This window comes from Podarcis cretensis, assembly GCF_951804945.1.
Source record: "Podarcis cretensis genome assembly, chromosome: 9".
NCBI classification, from domain to species: Eukaryota; Metazoa; Chordata; class Lepidosauria; order Squamata; family Lacertidae; genus Podarcis; species Podarcis cretensis.
In genome coordinates this window covers 38,721,408-38,740,087 of record NC_137178.1, presented here as the reverse complement: position 1 = coordinate 38,740,087, position 18,680 = coordinate 38,721,408, and the positions used below count along the sequence as shown (strand labels likewise).

General features: G+C 40.3%; 1 protein-coding gene across 4 annotated transcripts in view; it reads left to right on the top strand.

Moving 5' to 3' along the window:
• Positions 1 to 18,680, top strand: part of SLC10A7 (solute carrier family 10 member 7) — a 130,726-nt gene that overhangs the window by 104,350 nt on the left and 7,696 nt on the right. For all 4 annotated transcript variants that reach the window (XM_079990622.1, XM_079990621.1, XM_079990624.1 and 1 more), the window contains 2 exons: positions 2,218 to 2,269; positions 4,219 to 4,292. In XM_079990622.1, the coding sequence (XP_079846748.1) occupies positions 2,218 to 2,269; positions 4,219 to 4,292 (126 nt within the window). The remainder of the gene's footprint in view (positions 1 to 2,217; positions 2,270 to 4,218; positions 4,293 to 18,680) is intronic.

Genomic DNA, 18,680 nt, shown 5'->3' with positions numbered 1-18,680 from the left:
TAACACCCCAGAGGACAGGATCACTCTTCAAAACGACCTTGACAGATTAGAGAACTGGGCCAAAACAAACAAGATGAATTTTAACAGGGAGAAATGTAAAGTATTGCACTCGGGCAAAAAAATGAGAGGCACAAATACAAGATGGGTGACACCTGGCTTGAGAGCAGTACATGTGAAAGGGATCTAGGAGTCTTGGTTGACCACAAACTTGACATGAGCCAACAGTGTGACGCGGCAGCTAAAAAAGCCAATGCAATTCTGGGCTGCATCAATAGGAGTATAGCATCTAGATCAAGGGAATTAATAGTGCCACTGTATTCTGCTCTGGTCAGACCTCACCTGGAGTACTGTGTCCAGTTCTGGGCACCACAGTTCAAGAAGGACACTGACAAACTGGAACGTGTCCAGAGGAGGGCAACCAAAATGGTCAAAGGCCTGGAAACGATGCCTTATGAGGAACGGCTAAGGGAGCTGGGCATGTTTAGCCTGGAGAAGAGGAGGTTAAGGGGTGATATGATAGCCATGTTCAAATATATAAAAGGATGTCACATAGAGGAGGGATAAAGGTTGTTTTCTGCTGCTCCAGAGAAGCGGACATTAGGAAGAACTTCCTGACAGTAAGAGCTGTTCGACAGTGGAATTTGCTGCCAAGGAGTGTGGTGGAGTCTCCTTTGGAGGTCTTTAAGCAGAGACTTGACAACCATATGTCAGGAGTGCTCTGATGGTGTTTCCTGCTTGGCAGGGGGTTGGACTCGATGGCCCTTGTGGTCTCTTCCAACTCTATGATTCTATGATTCTATGTTAAAATATTGGTTGTTGGTAAAATATTGTTCTGTCATAAAGCACAAAAAATATATTTCTTGCACAATCAGTATGTTTTGTCCCGTCCATATAATCCGTATGTTTTGGTCAGGAATAAAAAATGTCAGATAAATTGGATCAAAAAGGCCCGTGTAAGCATTTTTTTAATTGTCTGAGGAGAGAGAGGCTGCTATTCACTGAGGAGAGAGAGGGTGCTATTCACTAAATTTTACTTAGAATAGACCTACTGAAATTAATGGGCCTAACTTAGTCATGTTCATTACTTTCAATGGGTCTTCTCAGAGTAAACCTCAGGTAAATACTATTTGTTGTCTTTTGTGTTCTTCCATATATTTGATGATAAATAACATGCCTTGGGATTACCCTTTTAAAGATTAAAATTAGCTCAGAAAATAAAAGTATTCTGCTGAGGACTGTCTGTAACTTAGTTGGTTAAAAAAAAGTTCCCGTTTTACTAAATAGAGATCAGAATGTGGGGAAACAATTCAGAAATTAATGCAAACCAAAAGTGGAAGCTGGTGGTAAGGAAGGGCAAGCAGCCATGTGAGACGGTCTGGTGAAGCTACAAAATTTCTAGTCCTTATTCATCCTGGAAGAAATAGACTCATAGAAAGCGTGCACATCCCACACACCCTGCGCTTCAGAAGTTATCCTCAATGTAGGAAGGGTCAGGAAGAACTTGAGATTGGGCTAGACATGTTGTCCTGTAGCTCCATGGCTCCTTTGTATCTGTGTTGACTCTGCAAGCGGCTAACACATGAAGACTTCTGTATTAACACTTTTAAATTCATAAATACTTTATGAATATTTAATAAGAAATACTGCAGTCATTTATACACACACACACACACAAATATGCATGTATATGTTCTTCCTACTATTCCTTTCAATATCCTCATATTTTAATTGTCATAACTTTTCTTGGCTTTTAATTTCTTAGCTTCTTTGTATTTAATATGAAGCAATTTCTTTTGTCAAAAAAAATAACATTTATCAAATTCCTCCAATTAATAAAAGTTCACCCACTCAAAGAAACCAACTTGACCTGTTACGTGAGTCTCATACTGAAAACCAACAAGCCACCAGCCTTCTTGATCATTTAGTCAGAGTATGAGAGCCATTTCCAAGCACTTCATTACTTTTTCCTACTATGATATAAATTCTTTGCACAGGGGGAATAGGATAATTTTGTAAGATATTATGACAGTGTTTAGTTCTGCAGGTACATATCTGACTTTTGTACTTGTAGCAGAATAGCAGGCATATATTTTCTCATTCTTAATAGTAAAATATATGCATTTTTTATATGAAGAGATGGGTGTATATCTAAAATGCGCATTTGTGTGGGTCTTTTCATGTTGCACTTAACATTTATCAAGCTAATTTGTCTTTCAGTATTCTCAGTTCAGCTGGGATTCATGCTGTTAACTTTCTTCTTCTCTACAAGGTATGTTACAGCAGTAAAGGTTATCTCTATGGCAAAAAAGAAAAGTTGGGCGCAAAACAGGGGAGTATTGTCCTTTCTGTCAGAAACTCAAAAGTTTGTACCAGGTGTGTGGAAAGTCTTATGCACCTGAGAAATCAAAGGATGGACAGATAATCTACTCCAGTTACTGTTTGTCTGAACATTTATACCCCACCTTGCTATGATACAATCTGACTCAATAGAAAATAGAAAACGAGCATTACAATACATTCCCAAAATCGCTTAGAACAAGCCCTTTGCAGTTGTTGGGAAAATAACTGTAAATATCAGCAGAGGGTCTCTGGCTGGCTGCAGCTCCAATTAACTGCACAGTGAGTGGAGGAGGCAGCTGTAGTGAAGAAAATGCCTAACTGGGGAGTAGTTAATTAAACAATTCAGGAGGAGGGGGTAAATTGGTGTGTTGGGCTTTCCTGGACACTTGCAGTTTGGAATAATTACTACTCTAATACGTATTCACACACTCTCTTTTTACTTAATAGCCACTAATTGAATAAGGTCCAAGAGCTACGTCTCTGCAGTCACAGAGGGAATCCCTTCTGTCCCTGCGCTTTGCTTGTTAACATAGGCCTGATCTAGCCCTATTAGCATAGTGCTCTGCGATGCAACCTGGCTTTTATTACCAAGATTTCTGTGATGCAATTAATTTTTGAAGTGCCTGGGAAAATCTCCTGCACAATCAGCGTGGTTGATTGGCCTCCAGGAGGCAGTTATTAGGCACCTTTAATTTATCTTCTGTATACAGACCATATTTTTTCATAATGATCCCCAGTGGATGGTGGACAAATTTAATATAAAACAGAGCCTACTTCCTGGTTTTACACTCATCTGTGATGTGCTAATTTTATCAGAGCCAAAAAGGTGCTGAATTCAGCACCTTCCCCAATCGCCTAACACGCCCCTAAAGTAGTAAGTAATCTGTGCCTTTCTTAGAGCTGGGGTGGTTTATTTCCTTCCTATTGGGATGCAAATCGTAAGTTGTTTTTGTTTCTGTTTAAAAGGGAAAAAGATATAGCTTTTCACATACATATAGTTGGCCATTATGAGAAGAGGATGCTGAAGTAGATGAGCAAGAGCTGGGTCGGGGTTTGGACAGGTGGTTCAGGCACTTGCGGTTTTCCCTCCTTCTACACACACACTCCTAGAAATGCAGACTGAATTTTATTAAAAATACTTTGATATTTAAATTAATAATGATTTTCCTGTTGCATAGGAGCAGCCATTCCTTTCCCTAAGCCATGTGCCTAGGTTCAGACCTCACAACAAGCTCCTGTTACTCCAGAATGGAAAGAAAAGCCTTCCAATTCCTTGTGATATCACTGGAAGTGGAGTGGGTAGCACAAACCCAAGTGCCACTGCATCTTGTCCTTGTAACACTAAACCGTGATTTAACGCTGTGTGCAAACACACAGATAATGTTTCAGTAAGGCCGCAAGGAAAGTATACCAGTATTTCAGGCTTCACCCTAATAGACTATTTAGAACTGTGTTTTAAGAGTACTGGTGCCCAGTTATGTGGTGCTTTACATTTGTGGAAAAGTACTCTGGGCTGGGATAAACATATGTCCCATGAGAACCAATTGGAATCCTTTCATAGGTGCCAACTCCCTGGGTGCCCCAGCACCCACAAAATTCCCCATGAAGTGGCCAGGCACCCACAGATTTTGGTCGCGGAGCCAGGTTGACACTCCTGAACCCGCTCATTTTCCAGATAAGAATATATGCAGACAAGAATTTGCAACAACAGAGAAACTATTCCATTTAATGCAAAAATCAAAAGCTGCTGAGCGTATGTAGCTAGAACTATATTTTATGAAACCTAATGCAAAGAGATTAAAAACACACTTATAGGGTATGGAAAGTGAGCAGACGTTTGGTAGAAGAGACTTTTAAAGTGCCTTACATTTTTTCTAGGAAGAATTCTGGTTTCACACCAGCAGATACAGTGGCTATTATCTTCTGCTCTACGCACAAATCTCTGACTTTGGGTAAGTCTTTACTAGAGGTTGAGTTCAACTTTTCAGTCTAATCACACTGCTCCTTATACTTCACTTTGTTATGAAAGTGGTTTTCTGATATTCTGTTATCAGTTCAGCAATATGACAAGATGTAGTATAAAAGCCTAGCATTAATATTAGTACATTCATGAGAACACTTTTGGAATGGGCAAGTAAATGTTTCCTAAGAGGAAGACAACATAGTCTTCTCCTCTGGGAATTTAGTAATTGTATTGCAGTGCCATTAATCTGTTCCTTCTTTAGAGAAAGTGATGTGATTTTTTTTCTTTGTTTTTGATGTTCTCTTTCTCTAATCTAATATTGATAAAGTTTGTGGTTCATTTCAGATTATGTTCTGAGTTATTACAACACAGTCAAACAGCAAAATTATTATAGCTCAAAACTGTAATGCACAAAGCATTTACAATATAAAGAAACATAAATAAAGACAGCAGTGTTTTATCAAATATCAGTGTATTTATCCTAAGCAGTCTCTGGACTATGTGTTTATTCATTACAATTCAGTATTCAAAGATCATTGACTTACTAGTCACTCAAAATTCCCTTGCAATAACATTTGTTATGGTAGATATGTACAATAAATTTAATTAAAATATAGTTGTACTTTGAGTGGGAAGACACTGCTGAACATTGTATTTCTTTCCTGTGATTTATGGTGATTAGCAAAGATCAAAATAAGAATTTTTAATATAACGTTTACAGATATTTGTCATACCATACTTTCTCACAGTGGGTGGCACCCAATAATGCCCACTTGTGCAAAGGGGACTTCTCGTTTCCCCCCTTCCTCATCCCCAGAATCTGCTTCACAAGGTCCTTCAACCCTCTGTGGCAGATTTGGGGGGCACATGTCTGCTTGCATTGCTTTGCTGGTGTTTGTGTTCCTTCTGGTGCCCCTCATTCCATCAATGCTTCTATTTCCTGAAGGAAGCCTTTCTTCAAGTAGCTTGCTTGACTCTGCTCATTAACCACATTGGTGCCATCTTGGTGATCCCTTTACTGACGTGTAGCATATATTCTAGCAGAGCTTCTATTATTGTGCTTTTGAATAACTCTACCACTATCAGTTGCAGACCAATGTTGCAATATCCAAAACAAGAAAGGTACAATGAGCGCTCAAACCTATTGAGTGTTTTCTTCAAAGTAAGTCCCAGTAGGGCTTTCTTCAAAATGCATGTGCAATCTAACTCATTGCAGCTAAAAATGATGGTGATGTAAAATAGAGAAATATGCCATATAAGCTGAGACCTAATATATATTTGGGCTGGGTAACTAAAAACATTTTTGGAAATGAACTTTTAAAAATTGCCATTGGAAGCGCCCTTGGAGATTCCATATGCAAAAACATGGCACTTAGAAGTACACCACTGTCTATCAGCCCTTTTCAATTGGAAAGAACACCTCATTATACGGTAATTAATATTTGGCATTTTCTCCAAATATAACCACAAGTCAGTGTTCTGGGAAGCTGACGAAAAGTTTACCGAGCAATTTAAATAGAGAGTGGTAACCCTAGGGAAAATATTTGCAAATGCACCCAATTTATTCTTATGTTGGCGTCAATGAGGGCTTCAGTTTCTTTCAGACCTACATGTCAAGATCACTCAGTGTGGACCTTTTTGGGATGGTGTCTTTGTTCCATAAGACTCATCTGTTGACTACATGTGCTGATATAGGAAAGATCCTCAAATATCTATCCACCTATCTGGCCTTGTTAGCACACAACTCCAATGTATTGCATTAATTAAATCAATTGGTTTTGAGATGGAACCATTGCTAGGCACTTTGCAATCTCTCTCACTGTTGTTTCCTAACCCACAGTAAGTCCTATGTTAAATTCACAGCAAACTCCTCGGTGTTAAGACATCCAGTGGTAGACGTGGAAAGTGGCATTCAAAAAAACCACTTCTGCTTTCTGTGAATCATATGGATGCATCGCTTGAAGAAGAAAAAAGAAGTGGTGGATAATATGGGTGGCCATTATCATGATCATCATCATATACTCTGTTCTTGGACACTGCGTGTATAGGGAGCCCTATATCAAGTAGAAAAAGAGAAATTGGTTGTGTTTTGGTATCTACATTAGGTAGTTGTTGGGGCCTAAATAATTTCCAAATGAACTTATAAAGAAGGAAGGGTAGAGAACTATCAGCAAGGCAAAGGGGTATGTATCGAAAAGCTATGAAAAGGGGTGAACATTTACAACAAGCACCAGATTTTCTACTCAAGAGAGACCACGGAGGAACACTTGTGAGTTTCCACTTTCCAAAGCAAAAGCAATTAGTATGCTTTGTAGCAATAATGATAAAGCAGTTGTTGTTGTTGTTGGCATCCGTCTTGTCTTGAGAGATGAGTGCACCTCCAGGAGTGAAGTCAAACTGCGTTAGCAGCTCTAAAGTGACACCCCCAGGGCGCAAGCCTGGCCGTCATGTCAGGAGGTCCTGGGCTGACCAGACGACAAGGACACCAACCCCTTTTTGGCCTCACTGATGTGATCCAAAGGAAAGGAAAGCAATACATTTGGCACCAGTTCAGCTGCAGGAGTTGCCAGGAGGAGGGCAGATGCAAAGGACAAGCCTTTTCAGTGGTGATGCCAGTATGTCTGAATGGCCCTCCTGGGAAGACCCAACAACCTCATTTCTTCCCCTTTTGAGGCAGGGTCTGAAAAGGTGTTGTTGTTGTTTTTCGATGGACTTTTAATAATGTTGAAGTATCCTTTAAGTTGTTTTGGTTTTAATATTGAATCCCCCCGCCCCCTCTGTTGCAGATTTTTAAACTTGTGCCCAGGATCCCTGTATGCTGTCTTGGGTGCAGATACTATAGAAAATATATAAGTTTTATTTTTAAGAGATCTTGTCCATGAACAGCAAAAGTCTTGCACCAGCTAAGTGATTTGAGTTTTTACCTCACTGGAAGTATCAGCTGATCAGGTGGTTATGCTAGCTAAAACCTCTATTGCAGAGTAAGAGACAGAAGAGGTGAATGTCTGCCATTGTCTTTAGACGCCATTATGGGCAGAGAGCTCCTGAATAAGCATGCGGTTACTGACATAAGATGGATTGCACCAGCAGCTTCTCTACAAATTTCCTTGTTTAATTACAGTTTTTAAAGAGAAGTGAAAATAGAAGAAAGTAATAGGAGAAAGAATGAGGAAAGAGAAGAGAAGAAGAAAGATGGATTCTGGTGGCTAAGAAATAAAAGTGGGTCCCTTGGTTGCCAGCTGGGGTTTATTGTTGATCTGAAAAAGGTAGATTGCTGTGTTACAAATTTCCTAAGTACTGTACTCTGATCTAAAATTCTCTATATTTAGAAAAGTAATTTTTTGTCATAGAATTTACCAGAGGTCCTAGTCAGGAAGCTTTGGAATAATTGTGAAAGCATGTTTAATCTGCCAGCTTTTTAGAGCAGATTTGTTTGGTGTGTTTTCTGAGGTTTCAGGGGACGCAATGGGACAAGATGCTGTAGTTCGGGGGGGGGGAGTATAAATGGAATCTCTGGATTGAGGCCCCTGACAACATGGGAGTGATGCTTTGTCTAAAGTCACATTGTTCTGGGATAGTAATTAAGTTAATCTACTATCATCTGTTCCCAAGGCCAGATCTTTCTACCCAGGAAACCAACAAGACTTTTGCTGCCAACTTCATAACGAATGACAACTTGTCTGTTGTGGTGTTCCACTGTAATTTACCTGAACAGATTTAGGAGAGAAGCAAGATTCTGTTTTTAACACTTGTGTTTGAATATTTAAGGGCACCAGTGAACTTCAGGGCCTTCTTTTAAGTCCGCTGTGAGGATGTTTTTATCTGCCTTCAAAACTCCAGCACCACTAAGCAAACAAGAGCACTTAGGGGCCTCCTGCAACAAAAGCCATTTCACTTGGAGCTTAAACTGATTTTTCACATTCTGGCATGTGAAGCCTCCACAGGGTGCCTTGCGTCCATTCCCTGGGGAGTGCAGCATAGCACCAGCAGAGGAGGAGGAAAGATGACAGCTTTGAAGCCTTAGAAGTGGTAATAAGAGAAGCATGAGAAGACTCTTGTAAGGCACTTCTCCCACACCATATTATGAAACCAACTAATTCCCACATGCGGCATGCTCAGGAGGCCATCTGCCACTTCCTCTGCTTGGATCCATGAAGAAGCTCTCACTCAACACTGAGACAAGCACAGTTCCCTCCCCTATGTTGGGTTTCCTTCTGTAGACAGAACAGTTGATGTACCTGCATTTCCTCAAGGCACAGGGTGCATAGGTTGAATTTGTATGGATCAAAACACACGCACACACACACAAAAACATACAGTCCTCTTACATTGCTCCTTGGTATATTTCATCTAATAACACCAGCTTTGATAGAAACTGAACTCTGCTCATTCTTTTTAACAAGAATGCATAATTTCTGCCGTGACATCACTTTTATTTGTATTTTGTTTAACTAGATAATTAGGGATATAAAATCTCACTAGTGAAGATAAATGTGGCACCTGAGAATTCCCTCAGGCATATTTGCTCTCATTTTGTTCTTTCTCTCCCTGCCTCTTTGGAACATGCATGCCTAGTACATGCAAGCACATGAAACACAAGACATTTGATGCATGGCTTTTATTAGTGTATTTGCCATTGATTGATTAGTGCTTAGTATTAGTACTTCTTCTATTGATTGATTGCAGATGAAGTGACTATTTGACCTTTAATTATAAGCTTGGCTATTGAAAATGACATTGAGCTATGGCTTCACATAATCCATCTGGAAACCCTGACATGATGTCATTCCCTGGGGTTAATTCTGCGGGAGAAGGGAGGCCTAGAGGAAGTACCGCAACTATCAGGATGGTTCATCTAGAACAATACTGCAGGCTTTGTTGCCTGCAGTTGATGTGCAGCCCCAGCGCTTTGGAGAAGTTAATTTGCTTATACCATAGAGATGAAACTGCCTGCTACAAGTTGCCAGTTCACAATGAGTACAGCAGATTACCCAGAAATTCAGAGGATGGAAAACCCATTTTAAAGCTACCATTCATTACAGTGTTCGGCCCTGCAGTATATAAATACTAGAAATAATGGCATGGTTACATGGTTATTCGTGTATTTAGCTTTTTAAAAATAATTGAAATAGGTGAGACTTGCGAGTGTTTAACTAATGCTGGATTGTACCCAAACATTTTAGTTTTAATACCAGGAATAATCATGGTTCTCATGTTGAATATATATGATCAGCAAAATATCAATAAGTATCATGTTATGAGCTTTGCCTGAGATTTCTGATTTGGCTAATAGAACAGCCTAATGTGTCTGAAGAATTGCAAAGAGGTTTTTCTCCTAGCATGGATTTAAGGAGCTTCCTTATATGAATAGACAATAAGATTATATTACTTCGCACAGATTAAATGGAGTTGGTTGTTGTAGTCTCTGAAACACTTGCAATTTTATCTTTATTGAATCATGGCCTAATTTGAGGATAGGCATGGTGAATAACCCATTCATTTACAGAAACCTAGAGTGGGTATCAAAGAGGTCTCCCTACCTCTCCAAGTGTGAAATCACTGTTGTTCCAACTTGTCAACTTTCTCAGCACCGTGTTGTTCTGTGCTTATGCTAACACTAGCCAGGGTCACACATCTTTTTATTGCTGTCCTCACTTTACTTGCTCCTTGCCTAGTGCAAAGAGGGAAGAAAAGTTAGCTCGTCATTCCGGTTAGATGCATTCCAGCTAGATGCTGGCTGGTCTGTGTGCACAATCAATCCAAGCTTGTTGCTCTGGGCAGTAGTTTTAGGGGTATCACTGAAGCAGTGGGTGATTAGATTGGGATGCCCCCCCCAATCCCTTGCAGTCTTCCAAAGGATAACTGGGGTGCAGCTTTACTCCAGGAGTAAAGCTTGTCTTCGCAAACTAGTATTTCTTAGCTTGCTGGATTAATCACTGTTATAGGTGCTACAACAGTTTACAGCTATAAGCAGTGAATGAAGTGAGGGAAAATTTAAGAGTAAATAGTAAAGAGAAATGGTTATATGGGAGACTGACTTTATGTGAGTAAACTGTGTGGTATTGGACACATTAATTAATTGCCTCCCCCCACCTATGAACATATGGGATGATACCTCCTAATTGGCGGAATCTGTTATTTATTTGACCTGGAATGTAGGCTCTCTGGATTAAACCTTTGACGTGGGCAGGAACGCCATCACCAGAGTGCCTCCCTGATGTTCTCAATTCATCTCTGCAGTCTGCTTGTAGTAGATTTTGAATTAATATTTAGAAAGCTTGCCTGCAGCAATACTAAAATGTGCATCAGAGAACAACAGTTGTTTACTGTGTTTGAACTGAAGAATCTCACCCAGGAGATCACATTCACTTGAAGTTTACATCTCTCAATCTCAACTTGCAAAAGGGGGATCAATGAATAACAATTGTCATTTCAGAATTGCACCTCTCCAATTATTTATTTGGTTGTGTGTCTTCCCAGATATACATTTAATTGGATCAGACACTAAAAACCAGATTGCAGCTTTTCAATGACAGCAGCAAGTTCATGCCTCTTTATAAATATATCTCTCTTCTTTAAAATCTCATATCCAGATGTAAAACGATAATGACACAGGAGACCGTATTACTGTCTCTCTCACCCAAAGTGCAGTTAAAGTTAATTTATCTACTTTAAAAAATGGCATTATACCTAGCAGATTATTGACAGGTCACCCACAAGGAAATCCCAGTTTGCTCATGATTCAACATTCCTTTATCCCAAACTGGTGTAGGCTACAGATGTCTCCTACACACAGGCTTTAAAATGTTGAAGATGTTTGAAAGCATCATTTCTGTGTAGTGCAGGCGGATCAGGTGGGAAGCCATCCCACTGCACTGCAGGTGGACCTAAAAACACACACACACACACACGCTTATTTTCAGCGGACACCACTTTCCTTTTTCACCAATTCTGAGTGTTGTTTCTGTTCAAGTACTTGGAACCCAAGTTCTTGAAAGAGCACCTTCAACAGTACTTGGCAGTGTACTCTGAGGAAACTCTACAGAGTCTCATCAACCATTTTGGCCAAGCCTGCAGGGAGTTCAGCCTTACCATAAGCCTGATGAAAACCAACATCCAGGGTCTGGATGTTGCCAGCACTCTACCCATCAGCATTGGTGACCACATCCTTGAGGTGGTAAACAATTTTGTCTGCCTGGGTTCTACCATAACCAGCAACTTCTCCATTGACACTGAGCTGGGCAAACATACTGGCAAGGCAGACCAGGCTTGTGTGTTGAGTACACCACTTTAAGGAAGTGAATCATGGGCAACTTAAAACCGCCAGGAGCAATGCCTTTCACATGTGCTGTATCAGGAAGATTTGGGGTATGGCATGGCAGGACAGAGACTCAAAGAAAGATATGCTCTTTCAAGCCCACATTCCCACATTTTTGTACACTGTCTCAGTGGCATCTACACTGGCTTGGACATGTCCACAGAACGCAAGATGGAAGGATCCCCAAGGATGTACTCCACAAGGAAGTGGCTTCAGGCACCAGTCCCATTTGCAGACCAACTCTGTGTTACAAAGATGTCTGCAAACAAGACATGAAGGCTGGCAACATCAACCCTGCCATGTGGGAATCCTTTGCAGACAATTGCAGTGCCTGGAGACAAACAGTCAAGTTGTGTATCCACAGCAGTGAGGAATGACTGCTGGGAGGAGTGCAGAGAGAAGAAACGCCATGGTGCATCTGCAGCAGCACAACCAGATGCCTTCATCTGGCCCAGCTGCAACAAAACGTGTCTCCGATATCAGTCTTTACAGCCACAGCAGGCACTGTAATTCTCTCAACAGATTGACTTCACTTCCAAAGGCGCACTCCTCCATTGTCTCCCAAGACAGATGGATGCCAACAACTCTGAAATTCCGGTGATGTATATAGGATGACTGCAGAGCTATACCACAGCAAATGGCTTCTGTTCTGGATTGCAACTGGAGTAAGGATCCCCCTCCCCCCCCAAAAAAAAAAAACCCAACCAAGGCTGATTGATTCACCAACATTCATTTATTCTTTTTTGAGCTTGTTTGTTGTCCGGTGACATATATGTGAATGCATCTTTCCCTAAAGTCTCACATATGGTCTAAAACCTTAACTCATTAAAAAAAAGAAAGTGCCTGATACGTTCTGATTTTTATCTATATTGTCTTGCCAAACAGGAAGGATTCTAAGCATTCAAATTAAATAATAATGTAAAACCCATTTGGAACATTTATGATATTTGTAACATAAGATATATAATCAATTGATAAGCAGTTGGGATGAATTTTTATTTTCTGCGTAACTGATGTAAAAGTTTGCCTTTCATGTCATTTTATTTCTTGAGCTACCTCAAATTGTGTAAAATTGCTGAAATAAACATATTACTGGAGATAAAAGTTTCAAGGGTGTATAACTCAATCCCATAGAAGTTTTATTGGGGAGTGAGAGTTGTATCTCATGAGGAGGAAACCGATGGTGTTTTAGTTCTGTTTCTAAGATGTATATTTTCTGTGTACTGTCATTTAACCATATAGTATTTGAATTCATGTCTTATTCTATATATACCAACTGAGTTCTTCAGTCGCAAACATAATGGTTCAAACAGCTGGAAAGTTTGGCTGTTAGCAATGAAGCCAGAGCTGTGGTTGTGTAAGAAATGAGGGCACTGCCTGTGTGCGCAGTCACTTAATATTAACTAAGGCAGTCACCATCTGAGTGGTACTAAACCACGATAAGCTACCACTCATAGCACATGTACTGTTGTCCCATTTTATGGCCCACACAACTTTTAAAATCAATCTCGTCGTGACTTGATTCATTTTTTAATTCTCTGTTAACTAATTGCTACTACAACACAGTCAGACAGGTGTAGGTGTTTTTGAATCTGAGGCTGGCATCTTCAGATGTTGGCATTAAATGTTTCATCGTTAGCATCTGGAGAGAGTGCTCAGACCATCCATTAAACATCATTTCCAAGCTGTGCAAACCCACTGGAAAAAAAACAAGGAATAGATCGAACACTTGTATCCTTTTCATATTTTCATTTACTTTAAAAGAAAACAGCACCAAGAAGTGCTAAACTTTCCCCTCTTTCTACTGCTTTTCTTTCCTTTTTCCTTTTATATTGAGCATCCTTTTTGTGGCAGTGTGAACATTGTGAACCAGTGACCTGAACCTATTGTTAGTGAGAAACACGCTTAGAACAATGTACATCTTTCCCTTGTTTTCCCCAAGTGTTATGAAGGCCTTGCAGTTAATCTGGGATTCAGAATCATTACTTCCTACAGAGAGTCTTTCTATGCACATGATACTATCAAGTTTCTCATGCAAAAACTTTGAGAAGGAAGATCAGCAAAATAAAAAAAAAGCTATTTCTTTCACTCTTTCATTTACAGAAAAGCATTTCTTCCCTAACAGAAAAAGAAAACAAAAGAAACTTAACAAGGAAATTTTCTCTTATACAAAAAGCCATGGGGAAAGAAAATGTGATTATCTTTCAACCAGTAGAAAAAAAAAATCTTTAGAAGTGTGTGTGTGTATAATCACTGGCCTCCTCGCCACCGCCGCCCCCTGCAATTTTTTCTGGCCCTCACAAAATCCCACTGATTTTAATGGTGGTGACAAAAAGAAAACGAACTTAATAGTAAACACAGCTCTGCTTTAATCAACTTAGTCCAGCCCTAGTGCCTTGATGACAGTTTAAAACCCCTCCTCCATTCTCATCAGATTTACCATTTGATGGGCAGGGAGGGGTGAAAACCCTCTTCCTCAGATGATCTGCTCAGACAATGTGAGGCAGAGAGCTGTGTACCTCTGTATGTGAGTCCTGCCTTGCACTTGGATTTGTTCTGTATGTGTATGGGGTACTTGTGAGTGCACACAAGAGTGAGTGTGGGCGGCACTCACTTTTAGCCACATCTGCTACTGGCATTCAGCCCCTAGAGGGTTGGGCAAAGGTGAATCGTGCTCTCTGGCAAACAAAAAACAAAAGGACCCCCCCCCCCCCCGCTCTGAATCCCAGGCTTCGTGTTCTTCACAGTATACTCAGCCTCTGTCTTTCACTAGAGTTCTATCTCAGGACAGAAACAAACCTTTGGTGAAACTTGGATTTCTTCCAACAATAGTATTCTCCCATGTTGTCTTTTCCCTGTCCACTCTACATTTAAGGAAACTTGTTTGTTTCCTTGTCATGTTGCACGTTTTCCCCAGTCTCACTCTGCATCAGCCACTAGTGGCTAAAGCAAAAAATTCAATGTGATGACATCAGGACATGGGAGCCTGATCCTGTTTTCATATACTTCTTTCTCCTAATGTGTAGTTCCAAAGAAAGAGTTTCAGAATTGCCGTTACATTCTGTCATTAAATATTAGGGTGGGGGTATTTTTTTTTATCCTTAATGGAAGTGTTTCATGCTTCCCCACCCCCCTCCATACTGTTCCAGAGGTGGTTTTCGTGTTGGTGTCTTTCTGTATTGATTTTTGAAATTAATTGTACTGAGGAAATATTTATATTACAGCTTACGAAAAACAAAAGTCCTCCTTTTGCATAGATCCATCAGGACGTTTGTGGCCTAAATAATCCTAGTTGACTCTGATTTCTCACAAACACTTCAGTGAAACATCATCATATAAGGCAGTTTATGCCGCATTGATGGATGGCTACCTTCCAGCCATCAACAAATTCTCTCATTAATACTTACTGATCTATTGATGGGTTTTGATGCAGTCACCCATAAATGTACACTAGTGGCTAGTATTGATGGAAATACACTTAGGGGACTTTGCTGCGTGGCTTTTTGAGACACCCCAGATTATAGAGAGATTGTTAATAGTGCCTCTGTAAATGCACATTCCCACAGTTCAACTTTGCCTAGCCGCCTGGGATGAATCATAAGGCAAAGTAGACTCAAATGTCAATTACATAGACAAATTATTTCGTCTGAGAGTGTTTTCACAGACACACTTCAGTCTGTAACATAACTAAGCTGTAGCATGACCCAGAAAGAGCAGCATGGCTTTTTATCCTCAACCATTGTAGTTAGTGTGGCCATCATTGTGGGATCCACTCTATAGCACTTAGACTAGCCTTCCCCAATCTGGTGCCTGCCAGATACTTTGGATCACAACTCCCATTGGCCAGCATGACTAGTGGTCAGGAATGATGAGGCTGGTTGTCCAGCAACATCTGGAGAGCATCTCATTGGCTACCCCTTCAGGGAAAGGGAATGCAAAAGACTTGTGCTTTTTTAGAAGACACTACATTGAACTTCTTCCTTTTCATTCCTCCTCAGTTTGATCTCAGTGTTAAGTGTGTGTGAAACAAATTGGTTAGTGCAGCCAAATAACTTCTAATTTTTGTTTGGAGTTCCAGTTTTCTAAAAGGCTTGTGGTGCACTACAATCATGTGTAAGTCTGTATAAACAAGTGACACTTTTTACTGCTATGAAGCCTAGATTGTGCAGGAAAGGGGGGGGAACACTCTTCAATAGGTTGTTTTTCTTTTTCTGTGCCCGCAGCAATATTATTTCTAAGTGGGGTAAGGGTCACAGGCTATTGTACAGAAGGATTTTCCTCCCTCAGTACATCCGTGTTACATGAACACACCTTATATTTTTCTGTAATGCCCAATCTGTAAGTAAAATATCTCTCTGTACTTACATGTGTACATAAATGATTGGACGTGTGAGAGACTTCTAAAATGAATTGTTAGTTTGGATCTGCATAGGGAAAAGAAATCTAAATGCTGGAGTAAGAAAGAGCAACATCTAGCAAATTTGGGGGGATGCGTGACTTGTGTGAAGGATAACTAATATTTCGGTAGTAACAAAGAGAAGTTTTCTCAAATCATAGCAGTGCCAAGCAGCAAGTGACAAATGCTACTCTGAGGAAAGCACAGAGATTCAAGGGGCATAAAATAAACATATTAAAATGGGGGGTGGGAGACCTGAGCTTCCGCTCTTACTTTTTTATCCTTTCCATCCTGGGTATAGGATAAAAGAAAACTCTTGGTTCCTTGTTAAAGGGAAAAAAAGCTCTTACTTGAAGTTCTTGCTTGGCAGATGTCAGTTGAAAGCTCAGCGAAGGAATAGGCTGCAATGTCAAACTCTGTTGGGTAATTTTAGACAAATGTGTCATGTGTGACATGGAAATATGGCGTGCTGTACATTAGTGATTTCCCAAGTGTTTGGATCAGGTAGTAATGTGCTGAGAAAGTGCTCTTTATCTATCCTCTCTGTGTACTTGTACAGCAGAGGGGGAAATGCTTTTGGTAGAAATTACTTTAGTCAGAAAAAAAGAATCCATTTACAATATGTGCCTGCTAACATCTTTCAGACAATGCATTGTATTAAAAAGGCATTTTTGATTAATGTTTTATAAACATTTTTCAGCATGACAGCTTAAAGTCCCTGTAAAATTGTAAATGCGTGCAGAGTGCTCACTTCCATAAAGTCAAATGCCATCTCCTGAAGCTTGCATGGATCCTGTCAACCATGGTGACACAGAATCAGTACCTTGGAGCATTAAAATTTATTTGCTTCATTTCTGTGGTTGCAGTGATAGCGGGATAGAAAGAGAGTCATATTTAAATTTATGTGGAAATACTTTCCTATCCTGCAAGTTTTTAAAAAATACTGTGTGTGTGTGTGTGTGTGTGTGTGTAGTGGCTGTGAAAATGTGAAGTACAAATGCCGTATTTCAGGGAGGGGGTTGTTTAAATGTAAAAGATTCACAATCATTAAGACGCAAGAGACTAAGGAAAGTATGAAGTTACATGCTACCACCATAGGGATAGACCCTCCTGCTTGAGTTCACTACTAGTTTGAAGAGTAGCCCTGCTTGCTTTGGGGTTAGCCTGTGATATTGGAGGGGAATTCGGATGCTGCACATATAGGAAATTTGCTTTTTCACAGAGCGACAGGGGTCTAAAGACTTATCAGGGCTATTCTTAAATACTTTGTGTACTGTGTCTCAGTACATAAGTACTCAGACCCTAGGAGACAGAACAGTGTCTTGTTATGGTAATTAAAATATGGCCTCAGGAAGAGGGGGTGGGCCAAAGAAGCAAAATAGGGAAAGGCAGGCTATCCCTTATGATAATGTAAGAGTAGAAAGCTGGATGGAAGGTACTCTTGGAAAATTGTTTCTTTCCATCTTCTTTCTCTCCCCATTAGAGCAATTTTGTGCTTCATGACTTGTGGTCCTATGTTCTGAATTGCTTTGATCATTCAAGAGACCAGATTGCTCCAGTTCATTTTTGTGTTTCCTAACCATGAGAATGTCCTATGGACATAAGAAGTCCTATCCTTGGAGAGTGAGACCTGTATTTGGAGGTCTCCTCCCTATTGTCAGAGAAACTTCCACAGCCCCTTCCATACCAATATCAGATTTCCACTGTTGGTAGGACCAAACCATGGGAGATTTGCTGGGTTCACATGCTGGGTGTGAACCTGAGAACCTGAGAAATGGCTGTATCCAAAGGACCCAACACCTCAGTCCCCTTACATGCCCCCAAACAAGGTGGTGAACTCAGTCCACCCTGGAGACCCTTTGATTTCCCTCCCAGTGTTTTCAGTAGTTAAGAAAAATCATGGGAGAGGAGTGGAAGAGCTCTCCTCCATTTTGCCAGCAAGAGCCCAGCAGGGTTCTGGATTGGTTGGTTCACTATCTGTATCACTTCAAGCAATCCGACAAAGTGGTATTCCAGACATGCCTTACATAGTAAAGCATCAGGAGACTTCCAATGATGGGAGAAGGCACAAAAGGCCCAGGACTCAAGTCCTCTGGCTCACTCCCTAGCAATGCTCCTGACCTGGGAGTAAAACCCACTGAACATGGAACAAGGAAATGGATAAGAGTTTCAATGCCCTAGTGTGGAAACAGTCTTGGTTTCATCCCCCTCCTGATTTCACTTTCAGAAATTGGCAGGATGGGTGGAGGGATGGGAGGGTAGTAGCAAAGTTCCTCGCAGGATCCTGAATTTTGGTTCTCATTTGTTTCCTTCGGGTCCATGAACAGCAGGAGTAAAATTGTTAACACTTGTTTTCCATTCCTTACAAATCAGGTTTGAATAATAATTTCAAATGTTTCCCCTTTAAAAAAACAACAGACTGAAAGCAGCCATCAAACACAAGAACTGGTGCATCTATGGGAAGACTAATGTAACAATGTGAACCATTTTTCTGAAATTCACTTTTTAAAAAGCTATGCTTAACTTTTTGAACATTTTAGAAAAGTAGCTGGATTTGCTATGTTTTTAAGTATATATATTTGTGTGTGCCGAGATGCTGTACAACTTTATACTAAAGAGATCTAATGTTGGTGTTCCTATCGTATTCCATTACATCAGAATTT